At 45.7% G+C, this 27,649-nt stretch overlaps 1 protein-coding gene across 3 annotated transcripts; it reads left to right on the top strand.

Moving 5' to 3' along the window:
- The first annotated feature begins 1,093 nt into the window (after positions 1–1,093).
- STX2 (syntaxin 2) lies at positions 1,094–20,231 on the top strand. Of its 3 annotated transcripts, none has more exons than XM_044440866.1 (10): positions 1,094–1,150; positions 6,545–6,619; positions 9,944–10,043; positions 12,548–12,622; positions 12,877–12,950; positions 13,713–13,821; positions 15,205–15,278; positions 15,480–15,617; positions 17,538–17,648; positions 19,871–20,231. In XM_044440866.1, exons 1-10 carry the CDS (start codon positions 1,121–1,123, stop codon positions 19,946–19,948), a joined length of 864 nt encoding a protein of 287 aa, XP_044296801.1. In that variant the 5' UTR covers positions 1,094–1,120; the 3' UTR covers positions 19,949–20,231. The 3 variants fall into 3 exon arrangements, with proteins under 3 accessions (XP_044296801.1, XP_044296802.1, XP_044296800.1); XM_044440867.1 differs by lacking the exon at positions 19,871–20,231 and adding an exon at positions 18,583–19,860; XM_044440865.1 differs by lacking the exon at positions 19,871–20,231 and having other exon boundaries at positions 17,538–17,876.
- Positions 20,232–27,649: the final 7,418 nt, after the last annotated feature.

Raw genomic sequence — 27,649 nt, forward strand, 5'->3', positions numbered from 1 at the left:
CAGCCTGCCTGTTCACTAGTGAGCAGGTGTCAGGTTTGGGTGCTGGCATGTGAAGCCCTAAACAACTTAGGACCATGACATCTGAAAAACTGCCTGCTCCATTACCTTGACCCCAGGAAGGTGCTTGGAGAGGACTGAGGTCTGGCAGCCAGACCTGTGCATTTGCAATAGGATGGAAATAAACCCTTCTGAATATAGTTGCTTCTCCCAGCTCTAACCCTGTGCAATGGATGTTTACTCCAGAATAAACCCTCATTGAGTTAAAAGGGGATCACTCAAGGAATCATATATGAATCTATGATAAACCAGAGAGAGGGAAAGAATTTCCTGCTGCCTCTCATGGTAGGACTCTGGACCATCCCACAAAACTGAATGGTGCAAGAGGAAAGCCAGGTAAATGGCTTCCCACTTCTTCCCACCACAGACGAGCTATTTGGATGGGTTTGAAAAGGGATCTGGCAACCAGGGAGCGTATGTTATGCATGCTGAGGCAGGCAAAAGCCCCCTGTCTCCCTGCATCCCCCAGCCGGCTCAGGTGCTAAGAGGCAGCGTGCTTATGTTCAGTGCAGTGGTTGGAGCCTTGGCCTGGGGCACAGAGGATTGGGGTTCTCCCCTGGTCAGCAGCAAAGCTCACTGCGTGACTTGGAGCCAATGCTGACTCGGAGCCAAACCTACCTCGCAGGGCTCTTATGAGGATGCGGCAGATGACAGGCAACGATTTAAGCTTCCTTGGGGGCTCCCAGCCGGGATCGAAGTCGGATGAACCGACGAAGAAGCGCCGGCCCCCCCAGTGACACGGGGGTCCTCCCGGCCAGGCGCGCGATTTGCATGGCCACGCCCCTGTTTTGCATGCGGCCCGCCCCTCGCTGGTCCTGGCTCCGGCTGCGGAGCGAGGGACGGCAGGCGGCGCATGCGCCTCTCGCGGCCGAGAGGCGGTGGTTGCCTGGCATCGTAGCCGAGGGAGGCTTTGCGGTTACAGCCCGCGAGGGACGCACGGACGGACGGACGGGGCGACTCGGTCCCGACGAGCCGGCCGCGGCCTGAGGAGCGGAAGCGCCCGGCGTGGGGAGGGCCGGGCCGGTCGGGCTCGCCCCGCCGCCTCCTGCCTCCTTCCGCCGGGATGAGGGACCGCCTGGCCGAGCTGGCAGCGGTGAGGGGCGCCGGCGGAGGGCGGGTGGGCCGGGGCGGGAACAGCCGGGGGGGAGGCCGGCGGGAGGAAGCGCCGCCCGCGGCAGGAGCGGCCCGCGGGCGCCCGGGCTTGCCTCCGGTCCGGCGCCCGCGGGCACTGCGCTCCGCGCCTTGTTCTGCGCTGTGCCAGGACGGGCTGCGCCTCCCCGGCACGGGACCCCAGGCGGCCGCGCCTTGCCGCTTCATGAAGCCGAGCCGCTTCGAAAATGCGGGTCGCCGCATTCCGTCCGTGGGTTGCATGCCTCAAACCCGAAGACGATCCCCCTACTTGCGCAAGGCATTCGGTGGTGGTCCCAGGTTGCTGCGTTTATTTATTTATTTATATTTCTATACCGCCCGTAGCCCTCAGGGCTCTCTGAGCGGTTTACAGCCATGGAAATAACATAGGCAAACATTTTGAATGTAAAGATTTCGTGCCACTGATGTGCAGGAGACCTGGTTTTCCCAGGCACCTTAGTCGGTCCGTTTCTGGTACTGTTTCAACAGGTTGCTGTATTTTGCGTTGTGTGCACGTGCTGTGTGTCTGTGCATCCTTATGTGAAGAAGACCAGCTTATTTTCTCTCTCTTGCTCTTAAAATCAGTGGCTTCATTTGAAATCTGCTCTGCTGCTCTGTTTTACGCTGCCTTTTAGTTTTCTTCTGGGTTTTACTCTGTAGTTTTCAACTTTTAATGTTTGGTTTTATCATGTTGTAATTTTGATGGTTTTAATTGTTGGGAACTGGCCAGGGTGCTTCAGCTGTTGGGCCAAATAGAAATGTAATAAAATAAATAAAGAATATAGTCTGCTTGGGATTCACCTCTGGAATGTTTAAGAAGCAAGCAGCCTGCAAACATACATCTAAACACTGAAAATGATCTAAATCCCCCAAATTCCAAAAAGAATTGCATGTATACAAACACACTCAATTTAGATAAGATGTTTTTAGGAAGACTATTCTAGTGTATGAGTGAGACAGTCTTTAAAACAAAGGATCTTATTTGAAGTGTGTGCATTTCCAAAATGTTATGTATTGATTTTCTTTTCCAAATGAACATCTGAAGTGGTCATAAAAGTAAAACAGCACACAAAAAACTAGTACAGCAATGCAGCTTACATGATTCTCCTCCTCTCAATCTTATCCTCACAACAACAACCCTGTAAGGTAGGTTGGCCTGAGAGTCTGTGGCTCTCAAGTCACCCAGAATGGAGACTAGAACCTGGATGTCCTGAGTCCCAGTCCTACAGTCTTAACCACTACACCACACCAGCTGTCTGCCAACATACCTAGAAGCATGAAGTTTGTGGCACGAAGGGTTCAAAAGCACGCTACAATCATGCCCAGGATATCTGGCACAATAAATCGGCACAGAGATTGAATGCTGGCATGATCTCTAAGAAAAAGCAGGCTGCGCTGTTTTGGTCTCATGGGGTTTATGCAGCTGTTTTTAAGAACAGATAATGCAAATTTTTATAGAACAGATAATGCAAATAAGACCATTTCTCTCAATGGCTGTGAAAACTTGCCTGGTCATATTATTTGCAATAAGCAGGGAGTGGTATCTTTGAATAAGCAGGGAGTGGGGGACTCAGTGACAAGGAGCGAAGTGTGACAAGAGGTGGATGGAACATGGGCATCAGGCTTGGGCTGGCCAAGCAGACAGTGGGGCTGATGGGAAGAGGATGGCTAGGAATGAGTTTCGGATGGGCTGGAAGAAGGAGCAATGCTGGAAATTCGTACAGGCTGTTGAGTGGCTCCGCGATGGGAAGGTGCGTGAAAGGTGGGTTGCGCTCTGGAGGGCTACGGCTACCCGCGGGGCGTGGCATCAAGATGACCCTGAAGCCATGGGCCCAGTATGTTAAGTTAGTTTGGGGGAGTTGACACTGTCGGCTTGTAAATGGGTTGGAGGTGCAGTGAGGGTGGGGGGCTTGAATTCTGGGCCAGCCCTGCCCCGTTGATTTGACGTGTGCTCAAAGATGGTGTGTGAGGAACTCTTCCTTGCTGTGTAGCCTGTCAGTGAAAGAGAAAGAGGATTACGCCGATGCAGGAAGCAGAATCCAGCTTGGGCTGGGCTGCTGCTTCCACGACAGGCTTTGGGATGGTCTGGACCGGAGATGCAGGAAAAAACACAGGAAGTGCGGGTCAGGAAGGGCTGCCCCACAGCAAGGATAGCATTCGAAAGGAAAAGCAACTGGAGCTCTTCAAATATGGACAGGACGGCAAACTCATTGTTGGCTCAGGCTTGGTCAGATCCTGTGCCCACTTCACTGCCAGTTAGAAGACAGCTTGTGTACATGTAAACGCTCCCACTGTCCCTTACCTTTTTCTTCCTTTTGACCCTTTTTGTGCTCAAAATCTATATTGTACCACAGGATTGGTCCTTTGGGAGAAGGGCTTGGTCTGATGGCTTCTGGTTTCGGTTTTCCCCACACATCATCGTATGCATCAGGGGTGTTGAAACTCTTTCTCCTGCGGGCCAAATTCCATTTCAGAGGAGCGCTCAAGGCCTGCATTCCCATGCCAAGAAATCAGTAAGACCCAAAATTGTATATTTCAGCTTAATGCTCAACCTGCCAGTCACTAGCCATTTCCACAGAATGCCTGAAAAATGGACAAAAGACAGGAAGCCACCAAAGGTTTGGGGTGGGAAGGGGGGAATGAAGACTGTGTGGTTGTCCCGAGAAACCCAGAGGACTGGGCTGGGACCACAGAGGGCCATCTTTGGCCCCCGTCCCTAATGTTCTGCACCGCTGTTTATAGCAGCGCACGATCCCTGTATTGGCCGCAGTAGAGAAATTACTGCCCAGAGAGTTTCAGCTGTGGGGTGGTATAGAAGTGAGATAAAAAACTAAAGAACAGCAGCAGCAGCAGCAGCAGTAACTCATCCTGCCAGCTAGGAAATATATTTCAAAAAATGCTGAGTGGAAGAGTATTTTTTTTCCCTGCATCTCTTCATTAACTTAACATCTCTTCCATTTTAGGACCCTGTTTCTTATATTTCTATACCGCTCAATAGTTGAAGCTTTCTGGATCACTTGCAACAATTAGAACCATAAAATATGACTTGATAATGTATAGTACGCATTTTAAAAATGTGATATACAATTAAAAAACCCCCAAATAATGCCTAGCTGCCATTTTGCTAAAGGTTTGTATGCAAACAATTGAACCAGACATAACATAGCAATATATTTTGATATATCTGCAGCTCTGTCTTCAAGCATTGTGTGTGGGTGTGGAGATATATATATATATATATATATATATATATATATATATATATTGCATATATGCTTTTCCTTCCACCTATTCTTATCTCTTCCTGATGCAAGAAGCTGAAAGGGAAAGGGAGGTGTCAGGGGTGATTATGTCTTTTGTTTGACTTCAGTGGCTTTGACATGAGAAAAAAAAAACAACCTACAGTTTATTACAAAGAAGGGAAATGGGGTTTAAAAAAAGATTTTCAAGATGCATTTTCTTGTGTCTGAGATTGAAGAGAGCCTGCATGGCGATAAAAAGCTCCTGAAAAGGCCCAAATCCATGGACACGTGCTTGCACATTTCTGCCTTCAGCCAGCAGATTGGCTTCTGGATCTGTATTAAATGCAAGATAATATTAAACTATGCAAGGCAGACCTTTGTAACTCAGCTTCTCCTAGATGACCGGGTGGCAGTCTTTGGTCAGCTAGGGCCAAGTCATGGAGAAGAAGATTAACTCTGGCTCCTAGGTGTTAACCTGTGGCTCCTCTCAGGCTTGTGTACAGCAGTTGCTGGGGAACATGGGTCGCAGGGTGCGTTGCACTGGCGTCCTGCTTGTGGGCTTCCTGTAAGCAACTGGTGGGCCGGTGTGTGAAGAGAATGCTGAACCTGAGGGGCCTTGGCCTGATCCAGTCTGATCTCTTGGTTGTTTTTATGAAACCTTGTATGCTACTTTGAGTAGCACTTCTGCATCAAAAGAGCGGGATAGAAAAGTTTGGCTAAAACTACCTTGCAAACTTGGCCACGATTGTTCCTGTTTTAGATACAGTGGAAGAGGGGTGTAGTTCCATCAGAAAATTCATGCTGTGTGCTCAGAAAGTCCTGGGTTTAGGGACTAACACAGATGGTTAAGGCCTGGAAAACTCGCCTGGAGCGAAACAGCCCATGGGTGATGCCAGTTCTAGGGCTGATGAATCAATGTTACGCCATTGTTATGCAGTGCTGAATAACAGTTGGCCTTCTTACATATACATGGCTATATTCTTTACTCATGAAGATTGCTTAGTGACTCTCGTAATACGCCAAGGCCAAAAGATGGGTAAGGAAGTTGTGCTCAACGTCTTTGCAATTCATGCTAAAAGAAGCACTGAAAAGAGTAGGGAAGTGCAGTCCTTTGCTTTAGAGTGATACCCTCCTGTTTCACAGTGCTTTAATTGCAGGAGGAAGTAGCCAAAGTAACTATGGGATACTCCCATGTGGCTTGGCTGAATGTGTCCTTGGCAAAGCCAGCGCTGTGCACTCGTGTTCCTAAGGGGTGCGTGAAGAGAAGGAAGGGATGCCACCTTGACTCCCAGGCCACACAGGTGTCTGTTCCTGTCTTAAGACACCTGAACGTGGGCTGTGTGTTTGCGAGAACTGACCATTTTGGGACCTGCTTATGGAATTTTGCTTGGAGCATTTCTTCTTTTGGAAATAGACACGAAGAGCTATGTTTTCTCAAATTCTGGGTGCCTGGAATCTGATCTTTAAATAGCCAATTTTTACTTTAAGCCTGGGTCGGACACGACGTTGCCACTAAACAACAACAATTCTTGTTAAAACTGTCATTCTCCTGGAGCATTTTGTAACTCTACCAAGCAAAGAAAAAGTAACTCTTGTGAAATCTTGAATCAATGTAACCTTAAGCATGTTTACTTGAAAATAAATTCTTCTGATTAAGACTTGTTTCCTAGTAAGTGTGCATAGGTTTAGATACACAGCTAGGAAGAGATTAATTGGGGGAAAAAATCTTACAGTATTCTCTTAAGACTGAATAGGAAAGTTCTTGGTGTATAAATATTTCCGCTCCATGTCTGTTATCGTGCCAGAAGCTTGTTCTGTGTCTCTCCAGTGAGTCATAAGAGTACAGGAGAGTGGTTCTGGTTTATCCTGAAGGAGAGACGATCCACGATTTATTTTATCAACATCTTTTTAAGTGCAGGCCAATGGAAAACGTAGCTTTTTCAGTAAACGTGGCAGCTAGGCAGGGATAAAATGTCAGCTGGTCCTATACCTGTCCATAAATATTATTGCTTGATAACTAGGTGTGGACATTTTTATCTCAAGGTTTTATCTCAGCAGTTTCATACTTTTAATGGATGCATTCGAATAACAGAATATCCCCCCACTTTTCTTTTTAGCATACCCAAAATGAAGATGGTGAGGCCACTGTTCTTGTTGAAAATGACCATTACATGGAAGAGTTCTTCCAACAGGTAAAATGCATGCCTAGTATAACCGAGAAGCAGCCAAGTATAAGAATGGCTGTCTCTGTTCTGGTCACTGCCTGGTCTGCCTCAAAGGAGGTCCATCCGGTCTGCCCAAAACCCTGGGATGAGGCTGATGCAGCTCTTGTGACCCACATCATGATATACCCTCAGGCTACAATTCCCATGGAAGCCGGTAGCTCAGTTGGTGGGGTGTGCACAACTGTTAAATGAACAGGATTAGAATCCTTTGCTAATACAGTCTTAAGGCAACTGCTAAATCCTTCTGGATTGGCATAAAAATCTCATCCTGAGGTTGAACAACAAACAAATGGTTTCCTATTTTCTACGTATTATTTAAATTGGGTAAAATGAAGGGGAGAATGACCATATAAACCACTTTGGCTAGTTAAAAGAGGGGGGAAAGGCAAAATGTAACAGTCATAAATAAATGTTATTTGAAACGTTTGAATCCTCTAATGTTGCTGACATTCAGGAAGCAATAATTTGCTACAGATATAAGATGTTGGGTCCAAAGCTGTTGATCATACTTTGATCCCATTGAAATCAACATGAACAGCTGCTTATGGCTCACATGTCATTTTGAAGGCAATAGTGACTGGGTGTGGATGATGGTGAGGGTGATGGCGGCAGTGCAGAGCAGAACAGAAGTGCTGAAGCTCTTTCAGTCTGAGGGCCAAATCCTATTTGGAAACTCTTATGGGGACCTCATTGCAATGGGGTGGGAGCAAGATCCCAAACATACCAGCCTGTTTTAGCTTATATGCCTCATTTCTAGTAAATACTCATTGAGAGAAGCATTTCAGCCTTTTAGAATGGGGGGAAATAACACACGACAGCCAGAAAGCCGCTAAGCAAATGGTCAGGGAAATGTTGTAGGGCATGGCCATCCAGGGAAACCCAGGTGGCCGAGTTTGGCTCTAGGTTCCAAGGCTCAGCTACTGCCCGATCGATCGAAATGAACCACTCCTCAGTCTTTTGACCCTGCATCAGGGTGTGTCTGGATTACCTGGCAACTAAAAAATGGGGGGGGGGGCGGTTTGCTGCTAGTGCTGAAGTTCAGACAGTTCAATAACCCACACTGAAAGGCTGTCATTAAACCCAAGATGGAGCATCAGTAAACTGTGGGTTGTAGAAACGTATCTGCACCCAGCCAAGATAACAAGCCATGATAACCAACTCACAGTTTATAATTCAGCAACCCTTCCTGAATTGTTCTCCATTAACAAGCCATGATCTGTTAGCACAGCTCAGTTTAGAGAACAAAACAAGCCATGTTGCAGCCACAACCCGCACCGAAGCCAGTCAAGGTGACGTCTTTCTGCTACATGCAGGAAGCTTTTAAAATGCATGGCAGTTGAACTTTTGCAGAAGGTCATAGCGAGTGACAATTAGCACGTGAAGCTGGAGCAGCAGCTCTTTGCTGTAATAAGTCTCCCAGGAAGCTCTAGGTGTTATCTCTTGCAGGCACAGGCTCTGCCACAGGGCTGAGAGCTCACACACCGCCACTCCCCGCTGCAGAGCTGTGCAGGCAGCCAAGTGCTTCTTGCTGATCGGCTTCACTGGTGCCATTTGGGGCAATATTTTGCAGGCTTTTTCGCTTCCCTGGGCCCCTTTTCTGTGGATAATGTCAGAAGGACCCACCAGCTCCTAGCCCAATCCTCTATGAAATCTAATTTTAAACTAGCAATTGGTATTAACACTCTTCAAAGAAAAAAAATGTTTTCAGGGGGGGAAATTGGAAAGTGAAGGGGATGCTTGTTTCAAACGGAACTGCAGCTGAGCGTTTGACGGAAGGTGTCCCACAGTAAGTTCATTCATATTTTATGGCAAGGAAGTCCAGGTTCTGTGCCAGGAAAACTGATTGATTGCTCACCCTTTGAGCAAACATGCTCACAGAGCGAGTAGAAAGACCAGTGTGCATAGCAGATGGTGTGATAAGATTCTGTAGTTCCAAACTGGAGCAAGTCGGATTTAAAATACTTTAAGTGGTGGCCAATCCTAATGACAATCCAAGCATTGCTGCAGTTAAGAGGACGCACTGCTTCTGATGTGTTGATTGCAGGGAATAAGAAACATGAAAATATATATCTTTCTTTTCCCTTTCCCTTTCCCTTTCCCTTTCCCTTTTCCTTTCCCTTTCCCTTTCCTTCCTTCCTTCCTTCCTTTGAGCCAAATTCTTGCCTTAGATGTTTAGGAGCATGTGAATTTTGGTTTCAGGAGAAATTCTGTGCCACGTATTGGCTGGCATACTTTACCAGCTGAAATTATTCTATCAAAAGCATTGTTTCATCTGTTTCTAGCTTAAAGGCAATTTTTCCGTACTTTGTCTCTGCATCTGTTCTGTTGGTATCACAACATGGTGATGAGGCCGTTGACCTTTCAGTACCAGTACCCTGTCGCTTTTCCACTGACGGGCACTTCTGATAAGTCCAGGGTCTTGTAAACTTCTTTGAAATGTAATATCGGTGGGTGGGGAGGATATGGCAGGAAGACTTGTGCTTCATCAAATCTTGGTGCAAGCTTCAAAACTTGTACTAAACTTCAGCTTAGATAAAGCTGCATAAGAGTCTGCTAGCATTTTGACTCATAACAAAGGAATGCTAATCTTTAATGCATCATCAGCACCATTTAATGGAAAATACTAGTCCCTCCTCGCAGTTCTCTAGCTGCAGAGGGACATCTCAGAGTTCATTCTACAGTTGATCTCTGATTTGCCTGCCTCATGCTGGGCGGGCTCTACCAGAAGACTGGCAAGGAGGTAGTATGGTTACCTAATATTCAACAGGTAGTATGGCTACCTAATATTCCTAGTGTCCAGAAACCAGGATAGTTTCTGAGCAATGCCAAGCCTGACCCAGGAAGGGGCATCGGAGCCTGTGGTTATGCAAGGAACTACATAAAATCAAGAGGCATTGGCTTTTGCTTTCAGCTTGGAGTGAGGCATTGACACATCATGTCCAAGCAATGCTAGAGGCCCTGGGGGCACCCCTTGGTCTGCTTAGGGAACCAATATGGCCACAGATAAGAGAAGTTTAAGCTTTCTTTTGCTCTTTTATTCTCCAAATTCCTATTTCATTTGTGCATTTAGTAAACTGCATTTTTTTTCTGACATGGGTGGTTTTATTTCTTCCTACGTATGTTCAATTCTAAGGTGAGGTGCCTTGGCTGGACCAGGCCCCTGGGGACTGATGTAGAAGCAAAGGGGGGTGTGTGTGTGTGTGTGTGTGTGTGTGTGTGTCTTCTTTCTCTCTCGTTGGATGCATTCATTATTATATTTGCTATCTCATTGTCATTCCTTTCCCCCCAAAGGTTGAGGAAGTCAGAAAATACATAAGCAAAATAGCAGACATTGTGGAAGAAGTGAAGAAGAAGCACAGCATTATTCTTTCTGCCACACATCCCAAAGACAGTAAGCCTTTCCTCTTTCAGACCTTTAAAACACACGGCAGCTGGACTTGCATGATGGCGCATCACTGCAGGTTCTTAACACACGAAGCTGGCACAGTCACCACCTTCGGTGCAAGGCGCCCCTACCTTGTAGGACTCCAGGTGCTGATTCCACCTTGACTGGCTTAAGGGTCCATGTCCTGTCCCTGCCCCAGCTGTCCCCTGCACAGGTGGCTCTGTGCTTCCAAAAGCGTCGACCTGCCTCGCCGGAGTGATCAGGAGCATGGTTCTTCACGGGCCTGGCTCCCCTCGGGCCTGTTGTTGTGGCTGTTGTCAGAAGAATCCCCCAGATTCTAGTTGGTGCCTGCTCTGTGACGGTGCCCACAGAGTTCTCATAGATACTGTATTCGCGTGATGTTTCTCCATGCATGCATCTTTAGGGGAACCACTGCAAAAGACTCATGATGGAGGAATACATTATGCCTTGAAACAGAGACTCTGGCCTGCCAGTGAGTCCACTTACTTACGGTCCACGACTCTGGGCCAGTTACATGTGCCACACAATCAGGTGACAATGCCTTAACACTCTGCAGGTGGTGGTGGGGGGTTGCATCTCTGAATGCCCCCTTTTTAAAACAAAACAAACCATCTCCTAGCTAGACACACCTGCACAGGCTGTCAGGAAGAAAGGTAACTCCCCTGGGGAAGGCAGAGCCATTTTGGAGAAGACCCAGGGCTTAGGGAAAGGTTGGTAATGTGTTTTGGGCTGCCTGATGAATTTTACTTCAGACTGAGAATGCCAAGCCTTATCAGATGGCCTTCTTTTGGGCTGGGGCAGCCACTGGTTGTTTTCCATGTTGCGTGCATGTTTTGCACCATGTGGCATCTTTTGACCAAACCCTTCCAATCCAGTTCAGTCCAGAGCCCAGCTAACTCAAACAACTTGAATTTCAGCCAGACAGATTCCACCAACACGCTAGAAATTTATTCCACTGACATCACCAAGGCTTATTTCCAACCAGGTATCCTTAGGAAGATGGCCGAAGCCTCAGAACCTTGGCCTAAATGTTATGCACAAGGCTTTTAAAATATCCACTTGTTTTCTCAAACAGTTGTGATCATGAGCTAATTTTAGCTTTCTGCTCTTAGACTGATGTATAGAGTGAACTAAATACAGTATAGAGTATTATCTAGAGGGATGCGAAGCGGTGCTTGGCACAGTTGTTTGGCTGAGGGTGGGGTGGGGACAATGAAAGCGCCAATATATAGAGCATTGTTTTATAAGAAATGTTTTGAAGTTGAATCAGACATTTGCAGCCATGGGAAATGTCAGCAGCTCCCAGCTTACATCTATAGCCCATCCCGGAAGGGAGTGAGATGCTGACTGCAGTGACAATATTTCCACACTTAGAAAATGCCAAAAATGCTTTACATGCTGCACAGAGATGCAATGCACTGTGATTTTTTTAAAGGACAGTCATTACTTGGAAGCTCCCTATTTTATAGTCACGAGGCACAGAGAAGGAGGAATGGGAAGGGCTGAGCAAAGGAAGGGAGCAAAGCAGAGCAAAAAGCAAAGCAAAGCAAAGCATGAAGTGTCAGCCTGGCCTGGCCTACACAGGTGGGTCTCCTTGGCTCTCCTGTGCTCCACCGGTCCTGAGTTCTCCAGCCAGTGGCAGAGGCCAAAAGTGCACCTCTGGTGTTCCTGGACAACCGGCTAACAGAACAGCTGCTAAATTCCTGGCCCCAAGTGGGAGAACAAACTCCCTTGCTCTGCCTCTGCCTGGTGGATGGGAGTGAGGCTGGATGGGGCCCTCACTCTGATTCTCGGCACGTGGGGCAGGACTGGTGGCCCTCTGGATCATTCGGAGGTGCAGTTCAACCATGTAGACAATACATGACTGAAAAATCCATTTCAGTCATTCGGAACCTTCACGGAGCGCTTCCTCTTGACCTCAGTGCAGACAGCTGCCTCGCGGGAATCGCCTGCCAAACCTAACTTGCTGATCCGGGGGGGGGGGGGCAGGATGTTCCCTGATGAGGGCCATAATTAGACTTGCTTGAGCATCGGGTCCGTTGCTACTTCTGCTTTTGCTCTTCATGCATGTAGAAGCTGCCAACTCTAGACCTGAAATACTGGGGATAAGTTCCCAGGCACTCTCCTCTGGGCAGGGCCTGCTGGCTGGGCTGCTGAAGACGTGGCTTGCCAGTGGCCTGACGCTGCACTGGCAGATGGCAGTGCCATCCTGGGCACGTCTGCCGCTCCCTTGATTCCTTGGCCTCGCAGGGCGGTGTTCTGCCCGTTCTGGGGCCTCTGCTCCATCAGGCTGGGAAGTTGTCCCTCTCTGGAAGCCCTGCCACTCTCTCGCTCGCACATGCCATTCTGTCGGGTGGAAGGGGAGGGACGGGGAACTAGCTGTTGCTTTCCTGCGCTGTCACGTCGTCTCCAGCTTCTCCAGCGCTATTTCAAAACGGTCATTTCTCATCATCAGCTCAAGCCTGTGTTTCAAATCCTTGCTCTTTCAGAAACGAAGGAAGAGCTTGAAGAACTGAACAAAGAAATCAGGAAAACTGCAAATATAGTTCGGGCTAAATTGAAAGGCAAGTAACGGAGAGTGCAACCCTATAACCGCTAGGCTGTGCCTGGCTGGGTGGCCTTCAGAAGCCTTTGCAGTGGGGCTGTGGAACCGCTCCAGCCCAGGGCCAAATGCCATTCGCTAGTAATGTATAAGATCAAGTTCTTGACTGTGTTTTATTCTTGTAACAAGAACTTTAAAAAAATGTAGGTCTGTCTGGGGTAGGGAATGGGGGGTAGCTACTGTGTGCCATCTGAGGTGCTTTCCTCTCTTTTGCAGCCATAGAACAAAGTTTGGGCCGAGACGAGAATGTCAATCGAACTTCAGCAGATCACAGAATACGAAAATCACAGGTAAGGTGCAGCAAGAAAAGCCTCTTGTAACCGCACGGTTACATACAGGTGGCTAAGATAAGCACAGCTTCTGAATGGGAAGATGTTTCAGACACCCCAGGGTAGGCGCGAGAGAGGAACCGTGGCCTCGATCCATTTTGGGGGATCTTGTATGAAAAGCAGACGTGTTCACAGACTTGTGCCCACAGCGACCGAGAGAGCAGAGAGCTGTACGTAAATTCTGAGAACACACATGCCTCCCCCTCAGAAGAAGCATGGAAACATTGTGAGGGAGGCACAAATTCACTTGGGTTTTCCTTCCTTCCTTCTTTGTAGAATATCCTAAGTGGCTTAAAGACCATCTGCCAAATATGACAGCTCAGCCCATATTTCTCTGAGCACAGAATTAAGCAAAAGGCTGGGGTGAAGCAAACGCTTGACCTAGTTGAGCTTTTTTGCCTGTCCAGCAAAATTGTCTTGGAGGGCCAGGGAAAGGGCAAGAAAGACCTCAAAAGAGCCTGCAACTCGGCCTCACCAGTCTCCTCCCCTCTCTGCCCCCTTCAGCCCTCTGCAGGATTGCAGGAAGAATTTTCTGTGCTGGCTGCAAGAGGGATTGGGGGCCAGAGCTCTGATGGCCCCCTCTGAGCTCAGAGGGGTGTTTCCAGCCGTGGAGCTGGGAAGCCAAATATCTTGGGGTCCCCCCTGCTATCTAGGGGCTTCTCTCCGTAGCTTAAAAAGAGGACCCAGCGTAACTTGGCATAATACGTTTGCTTCTATTCCTAGCACTCGGTGTTGGCGCGGAAGTTTGTGGAAGTCATGTCCACGTATAATGGAACCCAGACTGTCTTTCGAGAGCGCACCAAAGATCAGATACGCCGGCAGCTAGAAATCAGTAAGCCACCACACACCCTTTATGGTTTTTCTGGTTGACAAAAAGACTGAGCTGAGCAATCGGTATAAATGTTTTGAATTCACATTCTTCTGTAATCCACGCCTCAAACCCCACCTTGTCCTCTTCAGAACTTACATGTCCCGGATCTCAGAATTACGCTGCTTGCCCATTACGATGGTTACTCAGTAGAGTGGGAGCTGAACAGAGTTGTGGTTGTGGTTGTTGCTGCTGTTACGAAGTAGACACCTATAGATACACAACCTGTGTGAGAGCAGCAGGTGGATTCTTCTCTTGTAACTGGCAACAGTTCAGGCCCTTTTCTCCAGACGATACAGACAGACAGAGTCCAGGCTCCAGGCTCTGCCTCCAGAAAGAGCTGCATGTGCACCATCGGGTCCTTTTCCCAACGGACGTCTGACACTTGGGAATTCAAAATATATTTCTTGATTTTTTTTTCCCCGTTAGCCAACTGGAGTGCTTAGAATTTCTCGAGAACACAGAGGCTCCTATAAGGTCAGGACAATTTTTGATAGGAAGATAGGACACTTCTAAGAACCATCTGCTTGGGACTCCACTGAAGGAGTATAGCCCTGTTTCTTATTTTAAAGCTTGATCCTGCATCCCTCTTGCAATGGGGAAGAGTGCCTGATGTTTCATGCCTGATACTGGCATAAATTATTTGATATTTTATGCAGCTTTTATTTATCTGAATGCCTTGCTCAGTGGTCAGATCTCACAAAAATTACTTTAGGCTATCTGGTGGCCGCCTCACCAGCGCTGGCCCTTCTTACAACAGTTACTTCCCAAACTGGGTCAACCTATAAGCATCTGTAACATAGGAAGTGGTTTCTACATTTAAATTATTTGTATCCTGGCTTTCAGCCTAGGTGAGAAACAGAAGGTGGTATTAGCATGCTCATAAAAGAAGCTTACATCCAATCCAGTTACCCTGTTTCAGTAAACAATGACCTCTCACCCTCCTTCCTTTTCCCAGTCATTTTAAAATAGCCCCTGAATTGTTACCCTGGATTAAGTGGCCTTGGTCTGTTGTCAGTTGTCAGATAAGTTAAGCTGCTCCTAGCCACCTGTCTGTGATAGTGAAGTAGTTCTGAGCTCTCGCCTAGGTTGTTATAAAATTTGCAATGCTAATATGTCGGACCCTCGTGCAACAACGATACGTTTTTCCCTCGTAGCAGAATCTGTCCACTTGAATATAAAGCAGATGCCCTGTTCTGTTTAGCAAAGTAGTTTAAGATGAATCATCTCCCCACACTGCCATTTACTAACGGTAGGAGGCAGGCATTCCATTGCTGCTTTCAGATTTCTAGCAAAGCCGTTATTATGCACTGTGTAATAAACAGATGTCTGTAATTTTTTTGCTAGCTGGAAAAACCACAACTGATGAAGAACTGGAAGAAATGTTAGAAAGTGGCAATCTTTCTATTTTCACTTCTGACGTAAGTATTTCAAGTTTATTTTTGCTGCCCTTATTTGTGTAGGATGTAGTGATTGAAAGAAAGGCACTGTGAAATATAAAACAGAATTAAGAACAACCAACCAGCAGAGTTCCAATCAAAGAGCACGTGTTATTTCTGTAATCAACAGACAGAAGATTCCTGTTCATTTAATGTCCGTTCCCTCTTTCTTATTCACTAAAGATTATTTTGGACACCAAAATTACGAGAGAAGCTCTTGATGAAATTGAGTCACGTCACAAAGATATTATAAAACTGGAATCCAGTATACAGGAGCTGCATGAGATGTTTATGGACATGGCAATGCTTGTTGAAGTTCAGGTAGGTGACCCGATGTTACCATTTTTTGGTTAGGGCATCTAGTTGGAGCCATACTGGGATTCATTTGCTTGTGCCTTCAGAGACACCACTAAAAGCCACACCCCAATAATCTCTGTGTTGGGCTGGTAGCTTTTTTTTTTTAAACAGTATTTAGAAAACCCTCCAAAGTCTGAGGGTGGCAAGTTGCTCCAACTGTGCAGCACTCCCAAGCTAGGGAGATAAAGCAAGGTGAGTGCTTCTCCGCGGGCAAGGGGATCTGCTTATTTTGCAGGCTAGTTTTCATGTATTTTTGAGGGAAGTGCAGTAGAACAGTGGAGTAAATAACTCCGGAACAGTCGTGTTTTCAAAATGCAGTACATTTCTCAGTAGTGTGATTTCTGGCATGTTTAAAGAAAGATTCTGTACTTTTCACGACGAACACTTGTGCCACAACCCAATACTCAATTCCATTTTACTTCGCTGTCCCCACCAACATCCTGGCTGCCTTGAAGTTACAAAATTGAGCATGTGTGGCTATTTTTATTATGTACAAGTGTGAATTCGTTTCCTATGATGAGCTGAATTAAGATGCAACTTTTAAAAGGGATGTTAGTTCTGAATCTCCATGTGATCGGCTATTTTGGTGGGATGGGGCTTTTCAACTTACTAGTTCCTGTGGAGGGCGGGTGGATTTTTAGCCATGAAGAAATGAACATTGCATGAACTTCTTTAACATTTGCTGTTTATTGTTGCCGATACTGTCTGCCGATGGACAGAACCACACAGGTAACACACCTTCTGCAATATTCCCATTTTCCCCATGTCATTCCCCAAGCCGGTTCATCAACCCATTACGGCACTGCGCACTGGCATTCTAATAGGATGCATTTGAGTCACCAACCAGGGACTGCCCTTCCTTCATATTCTGGTCCAGTTGCCCATGGCAGTTCGAGTTCAGGACTAAAGTAGGATATCCAAATGAATCCAAATCCCATGAACCAAGTGGCTTGGAATGGCAGCTGATGCCCTTGTGGAGAGTCCTGCTCCTCCGTGGGGTGATGGCCCCATGTGGTCTGGTTGACCCAGTTCCGTAGCACCGCAGACAAAGCTGTCCCATGGCACTGAACACCCAAAGCCACCCGGGAGCGGCAATGGACTCCCCTGAGAACATCACGTGCGAAGGCAAGCAGAGAGGCGGCTCATCCCGTCGGCACGCTCATTGCCACATGCTTTCCTTGAGTGCAAGGAGACTGCTGCAAGCAGGGAGCGCTGGTGGTCCCTTGGCGGGGAGGAAGGGAGACACACGCAGGAGCAGTTCTGCAAGGGGGTTGCAAGGGGTTGCAGGGCGAGCAAGCTAAGAGCAGTAACTGCATGGCCTCTCAGGGGACCTGCTGCTCCAGAGGGCTGCCCTTTGTTCAGGAGCAAGGGAAATGCATCCACTTGCAGGAGCAAAGCTGGCTGCCGGCTCCTCTCTGCGGGCAGTTGGTGGCTTAAAGCCCCTTCACTGCGGCACGTGAGGCAGATAAAATCCTGATGGCAGCACCAGGCTGAGGATCCAAACTGCATCCTGGTGGATGGGCAAGACAAAAGACTTCATTGTGGCGTCACCCCTATTAGAATGCCAGTCTGAAGCAACCTCGTTAAAGTACCTCTCATTTTTGTAGTTATGTTTCCTATTTTCAGTATTATTCCCAGCCCTCCCCTGCCTGCTGATGTGATTTCCCTGTCTCTTAGGTTCAGCATCAGATGTTTAAAACAAAAATGCAACTTTTCTGAAAAATGTGAATGCTGTCACAAAAGAAAAGTCATCTTTGCATAATCCTTGCTCTAAAATTTCAAGCACCCTTCTTTCCATTCTCGATCATGCAAATGATTCCAGAGGAAAATTCCGTCCGTGGTATAACTCTGCTTCTCTGTGTGCTCTTGATTCTAATGTTTAAGGGTGAAATGGTCAACAGCATAGAGAAGAATGTGATGAATGCAGCCGATTATGTAGAACATGCGAAAGAAGAGACCAAAAAAGCAGTTAAATATCAAAGCAAAGCACGCAGGGTAAGTTTTTGGCTTTGTGAAGGCAGCTCGCTTCATTGGGTATGGCTTCGTGCAGGCAGACTATTTGCCGAACATCCAGACAAAATATAAGAGCTGAGGTTGTTACAATGGCATGTTCGCAGTACTTTCTCCATAAACCTCCAAACAACTATTCCAGAAAAGGAATGGTTTGATGAATATACATAGTCTTAATACAAGGTGGTGATCATACTGCATTTATATCCAGACTTTTTTCTTCTTGTGTATCCTTACAACAATCTGGTAAGGTAGGTTGTGCTGAGAATGAGCAACTGGCCCCAACTCATCCAGTGAGCTTCATGGCTGAGCAGGGACTCGAACCAAGATCTCCGATATATAATATAATATAATATAATATAATATAATATAATATAATATAATATAATATATATTATAAAATAAAATATTGGGGCAGATCAGAGGGTGGAGTTTGTGGGTTGTACAAACCATTCTCCTTTCAGCTGAAATGTTGAAATACCAGTAGTACATTAGATGATTCAGACTGGATGAGCAAAGCTTTCTAATTTTTTAAAGGCAGCAACAGCCAAAAAGCCTTTTTGTTCTTTCAGTCAGTTTTAGAATTCCCAGTCAGAGGTAGCTGAAATAGACAGTTTTAAGTGTATTTGCAGTTCATCCCAGGGTGTGAGGTGCAGCCAATCAGTAGCTTCATGCCTTGCACATTTGGCCACATCCCACCGACCCTGTTTTGTACCCGCCTCTGATTGGCGGACATCAAGATGCAAGTAAAACTCTGCCAGCAGCAAAATATATTGTACAAACAGCACAACTATCCGGTTGATACCATGCTGACTTTCACATGAGGTGACAGAACAGTTACTCAACATCATTAACTGCACTTTTGTTTGTGTTTTGCTTTCCTTTGCCATTTCCTTTGTGTTTTGCTTCCCTTTGGCAGAAAAAGTGGATAATTCTCATGATAGTGTTTGTGCTGCTTGCTGTTCTTGCTGTAATAATTGGCTTGTCAGTGGGGATTCGGTGATGCTCCGCTAGCTTCAGCGTGCCTCTCACTCTCTTGTCATGCAGTAAGTACTAATCGACTAACTCGCCTTCCATGCTAACCCGCGTCCGTCAGGGATCCACGCAATGTGGCCATGACTTAAGAGGGTTTGCCAAACCAGCAGGTTGCTTTCGACAGCCACAGAAGCATTTCAGAAGTCATGTCTCCCGCGAGAACTGAGACACCTAGTGGCTAGCAGCTCCGATGTGTCTGGACTCTTGCATTTGATTGGGATGGCGTGATGCCCACTTGAATTAGATTCCCTCTGTCTGACTTGCCCTTGAGTTGGTGTAGAAGCATGCAGACATGAAGCTTTATATGGAATGCTGTTTTTTACATAGAACAGTGCTATGATATGCTAAAGCTATTGTGTGTTTGATGTGTGTGTGGATATAATACACACATTCGATCTCTTTAAACGTATAAGAGGTTGGATGGGTCGTGTCTAAGGGTCATTCCCATTTCCCTCTCCAAGATCCCCTGTTCTCAGACTGCTGAGGAGCTGTCAGCCAAGACTGGCTTTCTTTCAGGTTATCAATGTTCCCGTGCACAAACGTCTCTGCTTCTTTTGGCTTCTCTGGGCCAGCAAATTACCCCGGCGATGCCCCACTCACTTCTGTCCCAGCAGACATGATCTTTCTCAAAATTTAGGGCAGAACCCAGTCTCTCTTATTCCCATTGGTCTGTAATGCACCACATAAGCCGATGGAGCTGTATAAAACAAAACAGGAAGAACGCTCAGCCCCATTCTGTCAAACTCAGCTCTGTTGGACCTTCTAATGCGGGATGCCCCACCGCAGTGTAAGGCCAAAATCGTCAGAATTGCAGTTCTTAAAACCTGAAGGACTGAAAAGTCCAAGTGACAAAGTGTCCAAGTGTAACACCCCTGAGTCCAGAGCATGGGAACCTGGAATGCCTCTCTGGATTGCTCCCACTGAAGAGTCTCTGCCTGCCCCACCCACCCACCCTGCCTCACCTACTTTGAGGGTGGAGAAATGCAGCTCTATTTGGGAGGAGAGGATCCTTGAATGCTTTAATCCTTATTTTTACTCAAAGTGATTTCTACTGAAACGTTCACTTGCAGGTGGGCAGGGCATGTTCGGTTCTTGTATCTCTACAATGTTGCTCTTCCTTCTTTCATTTAACATTTGAGGATAAGCTAATCATCTTTTTTCTTTCTTTCCAGAAACTGTTGTTCATAATAATTTGTGTCTCTATCTTGATTATAATCATTGGGATTGTTCTGGCAGCAACCTTCTCCTAGCAGTCCTCACCTTTCAGGAGTCTGGATGCTTCTGGGTCCCGTGCAAGGAAACCAAACAGCCTAGTTCTTGTCAAGATATAACTCTCTTGCCGTAATGAGATTTCCTTTCTCAAGATTGGCCAGTCGTTAACCACTTAAATAACCAGTAGCACGTCATGTTTCGATACCTGCATATCTGAACCAAACTTGTAACACACACGGTTTTTCCTCCCAAAAGCTGGAAAACCCATCTAAAAGATTTAACTTATAAGCTGCTAAAAATAAATACACTGTGTGCTAACTATTTTGGAAATGAATTCTACCTCTTGATATACCAGTGTTACTGGCATGGAATTAGGGGAATTCATTGCCAGAAACATAAAGAGTTTGCAGTGTGACTTTGTTTTCCATTATGAATTCATCTTGTTTAAATTTAAGCAGCCACATTCATCAAATAACCATTTGACGGCAATCCTAAATGCGCTTACATTGGAGGTAGATTCTATGGAAATAATTGAATTTACTTTTAAGTAAATATGATTAAGCTTGAGATGTGACTTCACATGCTCCTGTCTCCTGTTTTAGGAATTTAAATGTCTTAAAATATAAATCTTAAAATGCATATTATCAATAAACAAAGTAAACATATGTTTTTAATAGACACAAGGCATCCAGGTAGAAATTGAAGTGCTTTTTAATAGCAGTGACTTCATGAATTGTTCTTAAGTCTTAAACACTACTGTGAATTGCATTCCTCCGCTTGTTGATTAACACTGGCCTGGTTTGTCCCGAACGCTGAGGTGGGATTTAGCACTTCACGCCTGAGCTGGAACAAACATAAATGAAGACTCGGGCCTGTATACAGCCCATTCTCTTCCTACATGGCTGGATGGAGAGCCATTCATTTGGACCATCAAAGGTTTGTTCCCTCTTGTGCACGGCCTGCCATGCTGTTCTGCACAAACCAGGCAATAATGTCCTTTCTTTGTTCGAAAGAACTTACACTCCACTGTAAAGTTTGCTAAGCGCGGCTGTTACGTTGCCCCGTCCCGCTCAGATGTGACTTATAGTGCTTGAAGGGCTCCAGACGTGCTGAGATGCGTGGGAAAGTGCTCCTTTGCACCTAGAATGAATGTCTGCCACCTCCCGCATCCATCCATGCCCACCTCGATGGAGACACGAGCTTGGCGCACCTCTTTCGCCTCCTCCGTTAGAGTCGATGTAGAAGCTTTTCCTTGTGGGACCAATCTGGGCGTGCAGTTGAGCTCCCACTGGCCTGCCAAGGGTCCCTTGTGCAACTCTGTTTGGGCCGTAGCCAGCACTGCCACTCTGCCTTCACTGGTTCTGCTGAGCTTCCTGCTTGTGGAACCGGGAATTCGTAGCAATCCTATAAACGAGCAGAAATGCTCATTTCTAGGCTGGCGCTGGTCAGCAGAGCAAACATCTGTGGCTCACGACTGCTCTGCCTCGCTCCAGAATCGAGCATTTCTACTTATCTTGGGGTGCTTTGAGAACCTCTACATCTCTACTGCACTAAGCAACAGATCTAGCTAAGGGACAGCACTGGGCAGACCGAGAAGATGCTTGCGATTAAATTGTGATAAAGATGCAAATGTACAAGTCTTTAAGCTTGAACTAATTTTCGAGTACTTCTAATTGGTCAGGAACTCAAAGGCGCAGATCAGATCTACATTGCAATATTAGCTACAGTGTAACAAGCCATTATTTCCTCTTCCCCAAGGAGCAAAAAGCAAAGTTTTGTTTCTTTAAATTCATATCTGGTCTTTGGTGAACAGGGAATGATTCAGAGGAGCAGGCAGCTTTGCAATCCATTTTAGAAAATGTTTTTATCTTAAATAGGACACTGATTTTGTTGGGAAATTTTGCCTCATTTAATTTCCGAAACATGAATGAAGTGTTCTCAGTGGCAATGGCCATCATCCAAAGAACATTATTCTGTCCACTGAAGTCCCACCGTGATGGATAGGTTGTCCCCAATACAATATCCCACTGTTAGCAACTTTTAAGCATTTCAGAAATAACCAAAACCGTTTTAATTTTGTGTTGCTGTTTAGTTATTGTATGGTGCTGTTATTATGTAAAATACATGTAACTATATTTTGATTATCTATTGTTTAAATATTAATGTAAATATTTATGCTGGAAGCAAAATAAAATATGTGTCCTTTTTTCTTTTTTGTTTTTACAAAATATGAGCCTTGAAATGTTTGTGTTTTTATTTAAAAACATACAGTTGCAAGTATATTTTACTTCAATCTGGGCTTGAAAGACATGTTTTTTTATGTTTGGCATTCATGTAATGGCTGCAACAGTAGCTTTAATAACTGTCATTTCAAAGCACTGAACTATTTTGAAATTTTGAAGGGTTGTAAATGTCCCATAGAAAATGTTTCCAACAGTTCACCCTGAAAATACATAGACCTGTAAATATCAGCACTTCAAGTATCTTTCTTGCCTGAAAGTTTCTTGATTAAAAAACGAAGTACCCTGTATCAGCAGAGCATCAGGGTGAATAGGTCACATTTTGCAATCTCACTACATTTTGCAATCTCCTGTCACGTTTTCTGTTAAGCTATTTAAGTCACTGTACCTACATGACAGCACAATATTTTGGCCTTCAAGATGTGTGTGCACACATGCATGTACCCAGAGTCCATTTACTAAAGGCTAACGCAAAAAATCATACTTTATAATAAACTTTTTACAACACCATATTTGTTTTATTGAATTTCCAGAATCCATTCTTGTTACCAAAAGGGAAAACGGGGAACATGGCATCTTCACAGCTTTTCCTAATGCGGTGTTCTCCGGATGTGTTGATCCAACTGATCTGGCCAGAAAATGCCACAGACCCATGGACTAGGACTGTTGGAAGGAGCCTAGAAGGCCATCAAGTCCAGTCCCTGCTGGCGCACGACACCATGTTACACCATCCCACTCAGATGACTGTCCAGTTGCGCGTTGAATGCCTCCAGGGTGGGAGAGCCCATGACCTCCTTCGGTCATCGGTCACATGGTTGTACTGCTCTGACCGGCAGGAACCTGCCATGATGTAGCTTGAGCCCTTCCTCAAGACTAAACCTGCCCCGTTCTTTCAGTCTCTCCTTATAGTGCTTTGATTCCAGTCCCCAGATCATCCTCTGAATCCTTTCCAGCTTTTCTGTGTCATTCTCAAACTGTGGTGCCCAGACTGGGGCACAGCACTCCAGATGAGGTCTGATTAGCACTGTGTAAAGGGTGACAAGTACATTTTCTGCTGTACTTTATTCTCTTCCTGCATCTGCTTCCAATGCTGCACAGAGCGTACACATTTGCCATTCTTAAAGTATGGCCATAACTTAGAGGCTATTGCAGGAAGCAATGGGGAAGTCGTACCTCACGGGCCTATGCACAGGTAAAATGGAATCAATCTCTCCTTTATTTAACTTCCATATCACCCAATAGCCAATGCTTTTTGTGTGGTTTGCAACCATACCTAAGCAGACCTGTGGCCCAATAAAATGCCTTCAATTTTTTCATAACATTCACATTTTAAAAGTTTCATTTCTTTAAAAAGGTAAGCAGACAAAACAGCACTTAAATAAAGGATATACCTGTTAAAAGTGAGCTTTTCTGACCATCTGTTCACTCATTTGTTTAACTGCTTTACGGGGGGAACGGACGGAAAGATACGCCTTTTCCCATTTTTGCTTTCGACAAAAATGGGGAAAAAATATGATCATCCCAGGAATGTTGCTCAGCCCACAGCCCATCTGAATGCCCTTTGGTACGTCCTCGTGACTCATATGTCTTGCTAAATATAACCATGGCACCCATCCTCAGACGCAGGCTGGCCGGTCACTCTGCACCTGTGAAGCAACATAAGCCATTGCTTTGCAGTTTACACAACCATCCGTTGCGATTTCTATTTTGGTAAAGCAATGCTATCGAGCCCAGCTGATGGGGGTAAAGGCAGACAGAGAAATCCCAGAAATTGAGCAAAGGCTCAGATAGTCCAAGTGTACAGGTGTTTAGTGGATTCATAACTCATCTTGGCCAAGTGCTGGAGAAGGAAATGGAAAAGGTAAGTTGCATTGTTTCCCTGTTCTGGGGGGAAAGACGTGTGTGGCCTTGTGATGGGCCTGCGCTTTTGAACTGTCAGTGACAGATGGTTCAGCCGGTGCCTCTTTGATTTGGAGGAAAGCAAAGCACACTTCTTGCACTGCATCAACCGGCGACACAAAATCTGAGTGCACCGTGCAACTCAATATCAAAACAATTACTCTGTGGGTTGCGACGTTGCCTCGCTACACCTTCGGCTGCATTCATGCACCCACTTAGCTGAAATCAAAGGTGCTTGAATTGCAGGAGAGTTTTCAAGGATTGTAAAAGGAAAGAAAGGCGGGTGGGTCGCCTTTGAGCTACCGTCAATGAGAACAAGGGACACAATTTGCTTTTGCTGCCCTTTATCTCTCCCTTCTATTTCTGACCCACTCTGTCAACATGCAGCCTGCAAGGTCTTTGTGTGCAGCAAGCCAGAGCGGTGGGGCAGGCAGTGGCGCAGGCAAGGCTGAACTGGAAGCCAGAATTCAGAGGACACGTCCTGTGGCTTCCCACTACTGCCGGCTGCCAGAGTTGGGAGCTGGACTGGGAGCCCTCACTTCTGCATTTCTCCCTTTCCGTTCCTAGGCCTGGCCAAACATGAAGCCTTCTGTGCTGACCTCCCTTTGCAAGGAGCCACAGGGTCTGAAGAGGGCTCTGAGGCCTGGACTAGCTTGGGTTTGACAGTGGTGCCAGACAGCATGTTGTAAGTGGGTCAGAAGGTTTACGAGGACAAGGTGCTCCCAGGCAGGACTTGCCACGCAGCCTCATTCCTCCAACTTGATGGCATTTATCCGCCTCTTCCATCTTGTTTCCTCCTGGCTGTAGAAAACAGATTAACTAAGAGCCAGTGGAATAGTTGCACAGTGGACCCCCCTGTCTGTGAGGGTCAGATTTGGTGCTTGTGGGATCTTGCTGGCTTAGTGCATGGAGGGAAATAACCCTCTTGTCATTCAAATTACCTGTTTTATGGATTTAAATATCTGATACTGAGCCAAAGGTAAACATAATCAAATGATGAGGTACATGTTGGCTGTACTAATTGAACTTGAGGTAAAAATAATGGCCAGGTGAATAATAACCATAGTAATGCAAAACCTGAGGTGAAAATAATGGCCAGGGAAATAGCGACCATAGTAATGCAGAACCTGAGGTGAAAATAATGGCCAGGGAAATAGCGACCATAGTAATGCAGAACCTGAGGTGAAAATAGTGGCCAGGGAAATAGTGACCGTAGTAATGCAGAACCTGAGGTAAAAATAATGGCGGGGGAATATTGACCATAGTAATGCAGAACCTGAGGTGAAAATAGTGGCCAGGGAAATAGTGACCGTAGCAATGCAGAACCTGAGGTAAAAATAATGGCGGGGGAATATTGACCGTAGTAATGCAGAACCTGAGGTGAAAATAGTGGCCAGGGAAATAGTGACCGTAGTAATGCAGAACCTGAGGTAAAAATAATGGCGGGGGAATATTGACCATAGTAATGCAGAACCTGAGGTGAAAATAGTGGCCAGGGAAATAGTGACCGTAGTAATGCAGAACCTGAGGTAAAAATAATGGCCAGGTGAATAATAACCATAATAATGCAAAACCTGAGGTAAAAATAATGGCCAGGGAAATAGTGACTGTAGTAATGCAGAACCTGAGGTGAAAATAGTGGCCAGGGAAATAGTGACCATAGTAATGCAGAACCTGAGGTAAAAATAATGGCCAGGTGAATAATAACCATAGTAATGCAAAACCTGAGGTAAAAATAATGGCCAGGGAAATAGTGACCGTAGTAATGCAGAACCTGAGGTAAAAATAATGGCCAGGTGAATAATAACCATAGTAATGCAAAACCTGAGGTAAAAATAATGGCCAGGGAAATAGTGACTGTAGTAATGCAGAACCTGAGGTGAAAATAGTGGCCAGGGAAATAGCGACCGTAGTCATGCAGAACCTGAGGTAAAAATAATGGCGGGGGAATATTGACCGTAGTAATGCAGAACCTGAGGTGAAAATAGTGGCCAGGGAAATAGCGACCGTAGTCATGCAGAACCTGAGGTAAAAATAATGGCCAGGTGAATAGTAACCATAGTAATGCAAAACCTGAGGTGAAAATAATGGCCAGGGAAATAGTGACTGTAGTAATGCAGAACCTGAGGTGAAAATAATGGCCAGGTGAATAATAACCATAGTAATGCAAAACCTGAGGTAAAAATAATGGCCAGGGAAATAGTGACCGTAGTAATGCAGAACCTGAGGTGAAAATAATGGCAGAGGGAATATTGACCATTGTAATACTGAAGCGGAGGGCTGGATGGAGCACCTGGCGCACCTGGCAACCCCATAGGTAACGCAATGGGGCTCCTGGCTCATGATGCGCAGAGCATCCAATAGCCACCCCCAGCACGTCTGTGTGCAGAACTGGCCGGTGGCCCCCGCGCCAGGGCGGCCATGTGGCTTTGGGCTCCGGCTGGACTTTTACAGGAGCTGTCCGTGGTGCTGAACCCATTTGGGATAATGGGACACTCTGTGCAGTGGGGTCCTCCTGGCCCTGACATTGGAATCTCTTTAAAACAGCTCCAGCTATTGGGAAGTATAAAAATAGAACAAATAAATAATTTTTATCACCTTCTTAAGATCATCCTGTCCTCTCTGTCTTTGGCAGCATATGATAAGCTTTTTAATGGGACCCTGAGATTTTTATTGTTTAGTAACATTCTGTGTATGTTTTTACAAGTTTGCACAGACATAATGCTTATATTATTTACAATGTTGTATTTGAGCATTTTTAAAAATCTTTTAAACCACCCAGAAAACTTTGGAATAAATTCTGTGAGCTGCATACATTTGACAAATTTGAACGATCCTTTTGTTGTGGACATAAGAAAAATAACCCTATGCCTGTATGGTTCTGTTTGTTTGTTTCAAGGAGGAATTTGTGACGCATACACTGGTTATTGTTTTTATTGTTCTTTTCCTGAAGCTGTCCTGATCATTATTTATGCTCTACAGCATAAAACACAGAACAGAGAAATAAAAGAAACTTTGGTGTCAGAGCATCAAACCTGTAAGGGTGAAGAAAGGACAACCACGAAGACAAGAAGTTCTCTGAACCTGAAAAAGAAAAGCAAGGTGATGCTTGATAGATTTAATGAGGGTCATAATTTCTTATATTCCAGTCAGAAATTAGGTTTTCCCAGATTGCCCCAGTCAATATCTGAAGCTGCTTTGGAAAAGTCAGGAGATTTGATCCAGAATCTTCCAGGATACTGCTGTTTGGGCCCTTAAGGGCTCAACTTTATGCCTGTTCAGGCAAAAGCAAGTCTTTTTTTTGTCTAAGAATGCAAAGGATTAGAGTGTAAGTGATTCATTCTAATCCAAACCAGATTCTTGGAGGCCAGATAAATCATGTACCATTACCCATATTATGTAATCAGAGGTAACACAGTTCCTAATACCAGAGTACTGGTACTCTGAATACTCTCATTCTTCTTGTGGACTTCTCAGGGGCATCTGGTTGACCACCATTAGAAACGTGATACCAGACAGGATGCCCCCTCCTCATCACATCCAGAAAGATGTCATGTACAACATTGGCTGGGAGATTCTGGGAAGTTGTAATCCAACATG

The sequence above is a fragment of the Varanus komodoensis genome, unplaced genomic scaffold (assembly GCF_004798865.1).
Source record: "Varanus komodoensis strain SLA01 unplaced genomic scaffold, ASM479886v1 scaffold38, whole genome shotgun sequence".
In the NCBI taxonomy this organism is placed as follows: domain Eukaryota; kingdom Metazoa; phylum Chordata; class Lepidosauria; order Squamata; family Varanidae; genus Varanus; species Varanus komodoensis.